This window comes from Poecilia reticulata, chromosome 9 (genome assembly GCF_904066995.2).
Source record: "Poecilia reticulata chromosome 9, P_reticulata-male-v2, whole genome shotgun sequence".
Lineage (NCBI taxonomy): Eukaryota > Metazoa > Chordata > Actinopteri > Cyprinodontiformes > Poeciliidae > Poecilia > Poecilia reticulata.
In genome coordinates, this window is record NC_088838.1 from 24,217,688 (window position 1) to 24,229,788 (window position 12,101).

The following is a 12,101-nucleotide window of genomic DNA, read 5'->3' on the forward strand; positions in this document are numbered from 1 at the left end:
TACGCGCCCCCTCTGTGTGTGTTGGACAGATAGAGATAGAGAGGATTCGCATGTTCCAGTCACAGCAGATTACATTTTTTTCTGATTTACAACAGCTGCGGACCCAGTCTGTTTTGACATGAAGACGTATCGGAGCATCAGAGCTGTGTGTTTAATATCGGAATCTCGAGACCCGAGGCAGAGTGAAATTAAAACTAAATCACACACAGAGAAGCGTCGAGCCGCCGCATGCTTTGCAATTCATCTGGGGGAAGTAGCAAGTTTTAAAGCCAGAAGATTGTGGGTCAGGATGAGGCTAGAGGGTTTCTGTGGGTTTTAGCAGAACTTTGAAACTCGAAGGTCAAGTTGTATCAGTTTTGAAAAGTTTTCCGAGCATCACTGAGTGCAAGGGGGAAAAGAGAGACGCGTTGCCACCTAGATTCAAAAGCCTGAAGTCATGTGATTTGAGTGAGACAGCTGAGGCGTCTTCTGCAGCAACTTCTCTGGCTTTGATGTGAGTGAAACAACTCCAGAGAAAGATAGAACCTTTTAAAGTTTCACCTTTTTTCCCTTATTTTTGTTTTACCCAAGGCCTTGAAATTGTGTTTTTGTGTTACTGTAAGCTTTCAGAAGAGGTAAGGGATTATTAGAGGAGCAGAAAGAAGTAAAAACAAAAGCAAAGTACAGATTTTCCAAACAGAGTCCCACGTATTGGGCAGGATCAATAAGACTTTGCTTGTTGGATGAAAAACTAATGAGAAATATTTAAGTCTAAAGTTTACAAGGATGCATAACTCCTTGTCCAATCTGTCTCTACTTTTCCTACACATTCGTACTCCTTGCAGGGTGATGAGGCCATTTCTCCAGTGGTCAGTGTGCAAGGGGTGGGGCATACCTTGAACAGGTCACCAGTCCCTCTAAGAGACCCTGAAAAATGATTTATACTACTTAAATCTATCAATATTTTGTCCGTTTGCAACCACCAAAATAAATGTGCTGTATTGCAAATTTCTTTACAAATAAAATCTTAAAAGTTTGACAGGCATTTGTGTTCACCACCACTCTGTCAACATCATCTCTGACCAGTTGTTTCTGCTGGGGAGGAAAAGTATCCCCACAGCATGATGCTTCCACCACCTTGTTTCACAGTGTGTTCACAATATCAACTACATGCCAAATGGACTGCACACCATTTGGCATGTAGTCCAAAAACTGAATTCCAGTTTCATCTCCATCTTCTAAATATTGGGTAGATACTGAAGACACTTTTCTGCCAGCAGTTTAATTCAGTGGGCCGAGAAAAATGCATCTCTGTTTTGCATTATTTACAGAAAACAAATTTGCAAACAGAAACTTTTTTTTTCCAGCTTTGAGCTAGGTTGTGTTTGCCAATCACATAAAAATAATTGAAATTTGTGGTTGTGACCAATTAAAATACTATGAGACCCTCATTCACATTTACGCCAACCAGCATTTCAGTGTCTCCATTAAACTCAACTAGCATGTTTTTGAGCTGGTGAAAGAACATTTTAAGTAAAATCCAAGATCCCAGCTTAAGTAACTAACAATAATATTCTGAGAAGGACAGAGATGAATGACCTATTTGCTTTTAACAAGGATTAAAGGACCTGATAGATTGGGCCAAGCTGTATGTTTAGGCTCCCACTTTCATTTTCCAGTTGGCTTCTGGAGATTTCCGAGGTTTCTTGCCTCGAGTGAGCCTTGAATTTTTCCTGCATCGCTTCTTTGTTAGCAGAAATATTCACCCCAACTGCTCTCATAAGGCGCCCATCACCACTGCGACCACTATCCTTTCCTTTCTGCCAAAAGATGATAACTCACGAAGAGCACATGGTTGTAATTACAGCCTTCCCCGTTTCCACAGCGGAGAACTCTTTCCATGCAGAAACTTTACACTGCAAGAGAAAACAGTCAAGGAAGCTCAAGGAAGTCAAAAGTTGTTGAAAACCATAAAAGAAAAAAAAGATACGAGAGCAGAAAGTCAACAAAATGAGATATGGCAGTGAAGAGAGGTATCTTTTTCTGACTCAGATGTTAATGCATGAGAAGGGAAGCAGATGTTTCACCCCACAGACAGGCCATTTGGTCACACGGGTTCTCAGCGAAACACTTGTCAAACCCCAACGCCTCACAGCAGATAAGGCTCATCACTCCTCACACCATCCATAGAGCCAGGAACATCCCTTCCGTCAAAAAAAGAAGTTTTAACCTCTTTAGTTTGACTCCGAACGAAAGATGGAAAATCTGCATGTCGTCAGCTTTCTCCTGATAAATCAGAAGTTTCAGTTTGCGATAATCAGACAAAACGTTTTTTCTTACTTATCCAGGTTGAACTTTAAAGTTCAAACACAGACTGAAGTATTTCTCAGTGATTGATTTCAGCCTTGAAAACAGCTTTTAAAGTCACGTTGGGGGACTAATGAAGTATGTCTGCAGTAAGTGAGGATTATGGATGTTGGTTTAACAGAGTCTGGATTTCAGTTTCATGAGAACAGATTATCAGGCCGTCTCTGTGCGTCTGTGTTGCGTCTCGCTGAGGAGACACAGAGGATATTCTGACACAGCCGAGCAAAAGACAACAAACAGAAATACTCGACCACGTTCGGGTTTCAAAGCATTACTGCGTCCAGCTTGGCTTGAGGTACTTTTCTTAAAACTAAACTGATATTGAAACTCATGATGCCGATATTAGAAGTACTATAGGTAGGTAAAAAAGCAGATAAAACCTTTAATCAACTCAACGATCCAGCCTAATTAATTCAAATATATATTATTTTTAACTCAACATTAAATGCCATTTGACAAAGTGAATTCCTACAGCTTGAGCAGAACTGGGAGAATCAACAGACAGAAATGCACACATAAGCAGAGATTACATCATACTTTGTTGGAGTAAAAATTTGAAGAACGATTTCCAGTTTAAACGAAGCAAAATATGCTCACTCAAAACAAATTTAGTGAAATTAGGTGTTTATCGGATGTCAACTTTTGAGATGCATTTACTAATTAGCTTCTTCAGGAGCTACTGGCTTCGACTTCAACAGAAAAACTAGCAGAGACACTAAAAACGACTAACGTGCATCATGGATGCAACTTAAATATGTGTGGATTGGGTGTTTATTTACCTTTCCACTCACTTTTTTAAACCTTAATATACAGTCAAGGCCAAAATTAGAAAAGTGCATTCCAGCAGTAGATTTAGAGGTAATGTTTCTTTGCAAAAAGGGATGAGACAGTCCATTGTCGCCCATCAGAAACATCAGAAACATTACTTACATTTTTATTTTAAAAAATGTATCATCTTATTCAAAAGTCAATGAAATTACAGCAATAAAACTATTATTATTTTCTAACCAGCTTTTTGCATATTTCTGATGGTATTCTACCAATTTACCTCGAGTAATGAGCTTCAGGTCTATGAGGTTGGATGACCTCCGTGACATCAGCCTAATCTTTAGCTTTGTCCACACATTTTCTATTAGATTCAAAGAAGGACTTTGACTGGGCCATTCTAAAATATTATGTTCAAATAGGTTAGGAACCACAACCAACTGAGAAAAGCTAAAATCCACAAATATCTCACTGCCTATCTTTACAGATCAAACACCAAATTTACCTTAATATGCTTTAAAACTATTTTTTAGAGGATGTTACATATTTATTGATCTTAGTTGTTCACATGCAACTGTCTTTATGTTCACAGTCTTTATGAAAACAAAGATTATAAAGGAAAATGTATCTAATTTTTCTTTATCTCAAAATATCTGGAAGATGGATGATTGATCAGTTACAGAAAAGAAACTCCAGTCTATTCACAAACGTAGACATCTGGGGTTGAACATCGAAGTCCAGCGCAAAACGATTTATTACATGTCCGCAGTTGAGTGGCAGAAGGCACAGATCGGTTACTGCGGACGGAGGACAGAGCAGGTTGGCTTCATCACAGAAAGAGCAGCCGCGGCACATTCAATAGCCTTGATGCAGGTGTGTACTTCACTCCTTGTCCAATAGTACGGCATATATCACTGTCCGTGGAGTGAAAACAGATTTCTCAAACTCCACTGTGCATCATATATATCTCTCAAGCAGATCACTGCAACCTGGAAAGCTGCAGGAAATACCACAGCTTTAACTAAGCCTGTATCTGTGTCTCCAAGTCCTGCTCCCTGGGACTCGCACTCCTAAATGTCTTTTTTTTCTGACTAAACTTTCTCCAACACCATTGATTTAATTGAACAAATTACCTTAAGAGCTGGATAATACTTGGTAACTTCAATCAACGACTGATCAATGCATCATCGCAATATGTACTAAGTAATGCTACATTACTAAAACATGTATGTAATACTTCAAATATTCCAACCTCAGCAGACACGTAAAGCTCCTTTTTAAAGGCACAAATTCCCCTAAGAATTAATTGACACCGTCTTTAAAACCTGTTCTATTTTCAGCAGTGTAAAGTAAATTTATACCGAAAAAAAAAAACATTAAGTTGGTGCCCATTTTAAAAAAGGTAAAAGAAATTGGTCCAGCTTAAAAAGAGTAATGTCTTAGAGTTGTTTTGTGCTGCTCAACTCGATCCGTCTCCACGGCTTTTTGTTGGCACCAGAGAACGATCCGGCTGCACTCCTCTAACACGCTGCTACTGGGGAAACCAGAAACGTCTGTTTGGTTTGTGTTTTCTTGGTGAAGCTCTGCTCTACATCAACAAGAAACACAGTGTATGGTTCAGTAATGGCACAAAACTGTTTAGGATTCGGGTTTCCTTGGAGAACAATTGCTGAGTGGATACGTTTGCATAAAGTCGCTCCACATTTTATGATATGTCTATATACATATATGTATATATCCATGTATATATACATAGATGTATATCTATGTATATATACAGAATACCTTAAAATAAATCTGATTAGAATAAAATTCCACTGAAAAATTCTGGAAGGTTCAATTTTTTAATTTGAGTATAGTTATTCATAAAAAGTTATGTTAAAAAATTATTTTATTCAAAGAAGTCACCAAGGCTTAAAATTGAGGTTTTTTTATGCACACATTTTTCAGTTGAGCAGATGTCTTTTAGTTTGACTTGGTTGTAAAAATATGACATGACTCAGGGGTAAAACGTCTCCTAGCCACTCCTGAAAAAGTGAAAAACAGGAAAACAATCATTTAAAGAAAATACAAACATGTGTGTTGATCTTCAGAATTAAGAAAATTGCTTCTCTCTCTAATCTTGTCCATATTTAGAGTCGAAGGAAAAACTTTAATCGTTTAAATGATGGACAGAAAAGACTCAAAGAACATAAGAAGGCTGTAGTGCTTAAATGGTTTCCATGGTTTGTACTAATAGTAATAAACGCATTTACCTTAATATGCATTAATATGCAGATTGGGCACCGTCTTGGCTCTACCACAGAATCTAATCTCTGCTCTTGGGTTTTCAGCCAATCAGTGATAAGGAAAGTAAATGGTGCTTCTGGATTGGCTGCTTTGTAAACGCCAGTCAATAGTGAGTGAAGTAGCATTGCATCTCGATACCTCAACTTTTCAAACTGCATTTTGTTTCAGATATTTTAGATATGCTCTATGAAAAGACGCAAATAGGCAATTTTTTCACAAGTAAAAAATCGGTGCGAATAGGTAAACCGTAAAGTAATACATTAATAAATTACAAACTGTCATACAACGAGTACGCAGTCACTGTAGAAATGTATTTTTACTTTCCACCTTGCTTTCAGTCTGAAGAGGTTGTGACAACATGAAGACATTTAAAATGCTTTTTGTGTGTGTTCACAAATCAATGTTTCATACCGCTTAGTTTTTTAAAAACGTTCTGAGTCAGCTAACTTATTTTAGGTCTGTTCAGATGAGATTTTCAGAATCGACATATAGAGATGTTTGATTCCCTTCAAGAGCACAAAAATAGCTCTTTAATTTAGCATCAGCCAGGAAGTCAAAACAAAAACAAACTTCAGTTTCACTTGTCAGCCATATTTCCTTACAACGCTTAAATGGTGCACAACAGAAAGGTTACCCATTCATATTTGAGTAGGAAATCAAATAAGCAATAGAAAACTTGCATTTTTATATGTTTGGTATTTTTGTGGCGCCCCCAATTTGTGGTGCCCTGGGTGGAGAGTCATATTGCCCCTGTCAGTATGTATTGAAATCAAATGTTATCTTTGATTCTGGTTTACAACGTGAAACATGTTGATCCTACTCTCCAAATGTTACAATAACTCACAGCTGCTTCTATTAAATTATCTATTGTCATGCATCTCCTATTTTAGTCTTGGAGAATCATCCAAATCCCCAATGATGCAGCTCATTGGATTCACTGCCTAATCAGAGGCTTTTCAATGTATTCTCTAGGATTCGTGAGATTGGATTCAAGCTTTATGAAAAGTCTCACATTTGCAGCCGTGAAAAGAAAAGGGGTTTGAGTATTTCATGCTCCTTTATCTGCTCTCGAATCATTCTCATTTTACCAGGAGGTTTTATGTGGGATTTAAAATGGGAATCCTAATCACCTCTGAAAAACATCCTCACTCTGAGATTGTGTCTTAGGGAAATATTGAATTTCCACACCTGAAGCTACCATTTGCAGTCATTATGAAAAGTAGTTTTTTTTTGTAATAATAGGATAAATCTTCCTTCATTTGCATATTTTCCATAAAATGATTGGACCTTTTAATCTTCCGCCGTCTTCTGAAAACACATATAAATCATCTATAATTCTAGGTTTTGTTTGTTTGAAAAAGTCAGCCTTCTTTGCCCTTTTGAGTGACTGCTGTTTGTCAATGTGTCTCTCTGCAGGTGTGATCCGTGAGAGCTACCAGAAGGGTCGCGACCAGCTGGTTCCCGTGACCCTGTTGGCCATAGCCGTCATCTTGGCTTTTGCGATGGGCGCCATCTTCTCAGGTCTCATCGTCTACTGCGTCTGTGACCACCGGCGGCGAGATCTGGACCTGACAGGTCGCAAGGAGAAGGACAGCCTGCATCTCCACTCCCGCCGCGGGTCGATGAACAGCGTGACCAAGCTGACCGGTCTGTTTGAGACGCAGGCCAAAGATGGCCGCCCGGAGGCGATTCTCACCCCTTTGATGCACAATGGGCGACTGACACCAAATGCCAAGATGCTGATAAAAGCCGACCAGCACCACCTGGACCTCGCTGCTCTGCCAACGCCTGAATCCACGCCGATGCAGCCGCGTCGCAAGCCCAGCCGTGGAAGCCGTGAGTGGGAAAGAAATCAGAACCTCATCAATGCTTGTACCAAGGACATGCCGCCTATCGGGTCTCCTGTCATCTCCACGGACCTGCCCCTGAGGGCTTCACCTGGTCACATCCCCAGCGTTGTCGTTTTGCCTTTGCCGCAACATCAGCATCAGCTTCCGCCTCACCTGCAGCAGTCCTACCAGCACGAGTATGTGGAGCAGCCCCATCACAGCGACCTGGGCATGGCCCACGGCGTCATGGAAGACCAAGGGGCCACCTTGGAGTACAAGCCAGGAAAGAGCCACATGATGGATCCAGACGGGATGCTTCCACCTCGCGTTCCCCAGCGAGAGGCATCCCTCACCGTCCCTCCTGCCGTACCACAGATGGGCAAACGTCTGGAGGTCCACTCGTCAGTGTACGGCCTCCGGAAAGGATCGGCGTCTTCTGCTTCTGGATCCTCAGCGCTGAAGAAGCACAACACCAACTCATCCAACTCCTCTCATTTGTCGAGACACCACAGCTTCCGTGTGGAGACCCCGCCCCCCGCCCCCCAGAGGGTGGACTCCATACAAATGACAACGCAGGGCATATCGCTGTCTCGGCAGCCTGGGATGATCACTTACGGCTCGCTGCCTCGAACGGGCAGCAAACACCTCAAACCCGACGTTCCCCCGAAACCCTCCGTAGTCTCTCTCTCAACAAAAGCAAAGTCCAGTGACTCCGGCACATAGTCAGCTCGTAACCCCGTTAAGCCAGACTGAACAGACAGAAGCTAAAGGTGTTTTCAGACAGAAGAAACAGGGACTACTGTACAACTTGCATCTCCTTTTAGTGCATTTGTTTGTTTTTGGTGGAAATTCACAGATTTTGTTTTTAAATAATTTGTTTTTATATAAATATGTAAATATCCAATGGATGTTGTCTGTTGTTGAGCTCAGATCAGCTCCCAGTTTGTCTGTAAACACAAAGAGGAAGATGTACTCCTGAGAGAGGAAGTGAAGCCTGTCCTGGTATTTCACATGTCGGCACCCTGTAGCATTCGAGATGGTGGCTCCCCTGTTTGTAGTGTCTTCAGCCACCCAGACTTGACTTATCATATGTTATCGTGCCGATGGACGGTGAGCGTACAGGGGTCGGGAGACGGAGAATAATCAATGTACAGAAGCACTCAGAGAGACTGGATTCAGACTGAGTCCTGTTGGAAACTGTGAAGAGAGTCTCAGTGTTACAGCAATCAAGACCTGGGCGGGTTCTGCTGAGGCCTGGCCAGAAGAATCTCCTACTGTACTGAACAATACGTGACTGTTAATACTAATAGCCTGTTGTATTTATTTTTATTAAGTGCTTTAAAAGAACAAACTGACTTTTTAGGCTTGGACAGAGAGAGGAGACAAAGAAGAGGTCTTTTAATAATAATTAATCAAGTGAGGAAAGAAAAAATATTTAAAGTCATTAAACTGGAGCCAGTAGAACTTTTCTTGTAGACTTTAAAAAAAGGTCTTACTGAGTGCTCAGTGGGACCTGCAGCTCGAGATACAACGACGACGAGGTGGAGATATTTATTGAAACTGTGCCAGAACAGACTTTTACCTTTTCAGACCAGAGTTTCCATTGTTTTCAACCAATCAAGATGAAAGAAAAGAGAAAAAAAGATCTCCAAAATCTCCCCCTTCACTCCTCCACCAAGCAAACCCTCGACCCTCCCCTCCAATCAGCACTGTGGTTTTTTTTTTCGTCTGACTCCAAAACATTTGTCCTGATTAACTCACTGTTGCATGTTACACATAAAAGGAAGAGGCGCAGCAACAGTGCAGGAATCAGTGCTCAAAACTAAGCTAAACGTTGCGACTGAGCGACGCCGGTCCAGCGCGGCGCCACGTGGACGAGCAGGCGGAGAAAAAAACGGAAACAATAAGAAAAAGAAAAAAAAAAACTTTTTATCGTCTGCTTATTTTTCCACATGTAAATTTGTGCCTTACACCCTAAAGTAGTGACAATGTTTTTCTTTAATAGTTGTTAACTTTGTGTCCTTGTTGTATTCCTTTTTTGTTTTTATTTTCTTACATCATGATATTTCCCTTGTTTGATAAAAATGCAGTTAAAGAATGTAGGTGTTATTGTTGTAATTCTGGTCCCTTAGACATTAACACAGTTAACAGGTCAGACGGAGGAGAGGAAGGAGCGATCACTTTCTTCTTTTTTTACTCTTTCTGCACACACACTCACTCAATCATCTTTGTGGTTCATTTCTGACTGTGCCATTAACGCGCTTCGAGCCGTCGTTCATGTTGTGTTGGCATTGTCTGCAATTCTTTTTTTTTTATTTTTTATACAAGCTAAACGTTCCTGATGTTGGTTTTTATTCATTTTTGTTGTTTGGTGTGATGACCAGAACAGTTGAGATTTGCTACGAGTTGAGAAGGCCGAGGTAGCTTCCCGGTGCATTGCAATAATACTGCAACAACAGCACCGTAGCGACCTATTAGTATGAGATACAATAGGCCCCCAGTGAGCTACAGAAGCTCACTGCTTCTTATAAGCATTCATTTCTTAGGCAGTTGCATAAACAGGCTGGTTCCTGTGAAGAAAGCTGGGATTTTAAAACAGTAGTGAAGAAGTTTCTCTATTTAACCCCGTTTTTTGTAAGAAAACTATTTGAAAAAATACTAGTGTTGCTTTTTTTTTTATTTTTATTTTTGCGTCACTGACTCTTATTATTAAGGCCTGAGAGTTTGACTTATATGACCTCTTATGTTTCCTTCGATCACCCCTCACCAAAACACTTAAATCAGTGGAGCACTCTTCTATTGTTGTATGTGTAGATAGGTCAAAGTTTTCTTCATGTCCAGCAGTTTTTTTTCCGTTTCTCAATGGAAGAAAGCCAACAATGTCTCTATCCACAGCTAAACTAAGAGGGTGAAGTAGGATCTGAGAATGGGTTTCTGGTTTTCATGTGTTGTCTATATGCTTACAGCATTTGGTTGAAAATATCTTCAAAGCAGGAGTCAGCTCAACGGTTCTCTATTACATGTTGAACAGTTTTTCCAGGAAATATAGTCGGTTACATTTGCTTCTATTTTGCTGTTATTTGTAACTTTTATTTATACAGGGTGTCTCATTGAGATCCAAGATCTCATTTAAAAGATAGACCTGTTTTGATTAAACAAAGAAAATTACAAATAGCAACAAAACAAGCAATTGAGAGACTCTTTTGGCACCTTTGTTTTAAAACTTGTGTAAAATATGACCTTACAATAAAATGTGTGGTATTTGCAAAAACATAACCTCGCTCTGCAAAGGCCTGAAAAATTCAACTTCTACATTTGGGACAAATCTGTTCAATTAAAAAAAAAAAAAGTACAAATCACCAGTGCTAAGACAACTGCTTATTTTTTTTTTTTTACCAAAGGTCTTCTACACAATTTAAGAAGTTTGGATCAAAAACAGAGACAGATCTCTGACCATTCCTCTTTCTACTGTCACACAATAATCCAGCTTAACACATCCAGGAATATTCCACCAGTACATTAACTAGTTTTCAGATATAACCAGCCCACAGACCATCAATACTCTGCTCCCAGAAATGATGGCAAGATAAATATGGCTCCTCTTCTAGTCTAGCTCTAGTCAAGTTGTTTTAAACTTTTTAAATAATTGCTCTCATGGCAGACACTGGAAATATTTGTGAAATCATATTAATCAACTTAAAATAAATTCCAATAATTATGCCACTGGTGATTTTGTTACGGACAATTCACTCTTAAAGTGTTTTTTTTTCTCCCCCGCTGCTAAATAATTGCGCTCCATTTAAAGGTTTGGATGTTTGTGTAATTACAAGGTGAGGTTATGATACCACAAAGAAAGATACATTTATTTTGAAGCCTTTCATATGCCATCAGCGGTGTCATTCAATGTGCATAAGTAGTCCAAAATAACAAGGTTTCATCCTTCACACAAGTCCATCCCCTTTTGCCAATATTTCAAATATGTTTTCCTGGAATGAAACTGACAACTTGTTCGTAAACGTTCTGATTCATGAATCATCATGTCCACACACACGGCGGACAGCACCCCGTGTCTGGGTGAGAAGGTTAAACATCCACCGTCTTGTGTGGACACGTGAACATATCTGGGCGTTTATTTTGAGCGCCGAGCATTTCGATGTCAGCAGGACCGCAGGAGTTTTCGACAGGCTGGATTAGGACTGACTGTGACAGCCGCTGTGGACAGTGAGGTTCTTTAGTGTGTGCCTTTTTTGTCTTTCACCCTTGTTATAATTCACTGCTGTTAGATGCAAATCAACTCTTATCGACTTTTCAAACTTTTGAACTTTGTAAGCTTGTAAGATATTGTGACGTCACAAAGTTTTTTGCCCTACTCTCTCTCCACTTCCTTAACATCTGATTCACAGCTTAATGTATGTTGTAAAGAAAAAAACTCTTTAATTTAATGCAAAATGTAATGAAAAAAAAAAAAGGAAATAAAATTCTTGTCATGAAAACTTGATTTGTCCTTGCTGTCTCGCTTGCTTCTTTGCCGGAGGCTGTGTAACATTTACCTTTTGTGCGACATGAAAATAAAAATCTTGCTTCATTCAGGATCTGAACTCGTTAGAGAATAATTGTAAGAAAAACATTTCACTTTGTGACCTTCAGCTCTTTTCTCCTTGTGAAAATCTCATGAGATCTGAGGAAGCATTCCTTAAACTTGAGACACAAAGCGGGTTTGTGGATTAAAGCTTTTTGAATCTACAGATGCATCTTAGGAAATTAGAATATCATTGAAAAATTCATTTATTTCAGTAACTCAATTAAAAATGTTTTCATTACACACACACGCTAATGTATTTTAAGCTTTTATCTCCATTTAAAACTTATGAA

General features: G+C 39.7%; 1 protein-coding gene across 2 annotated transcripts in view; it reads left to right on the plus strand.

Moving 5' to 3' along the window:
• The window catches only part of sema6a (sema domain, transmembrane domain (TM), and cytoplasmic domain, (semaphorin) 6A), a 145,192-nt gene extending 133,465 nt beyond the window's left edge, over positions 1-11,727 (plus strand). For both annotated transcript variants that reach the window (XM_008418244.3, XM_008418245.3), the window contains one exon: positions 6,817-11,727. In XM_008418244.3, coding sequence (XP_008416466.1) covers positions 6,817-7,952 — 1,136 coding nt within the window. In that variant the 3' untranslated portion in view covers positions 7,953-11,727. The remainder of the gene's footprint in view (positions 1-6,816) is intronic.
• The last annotated feature ends 374 nt before the right edge of the window (positions 11,728-12,101 follow it).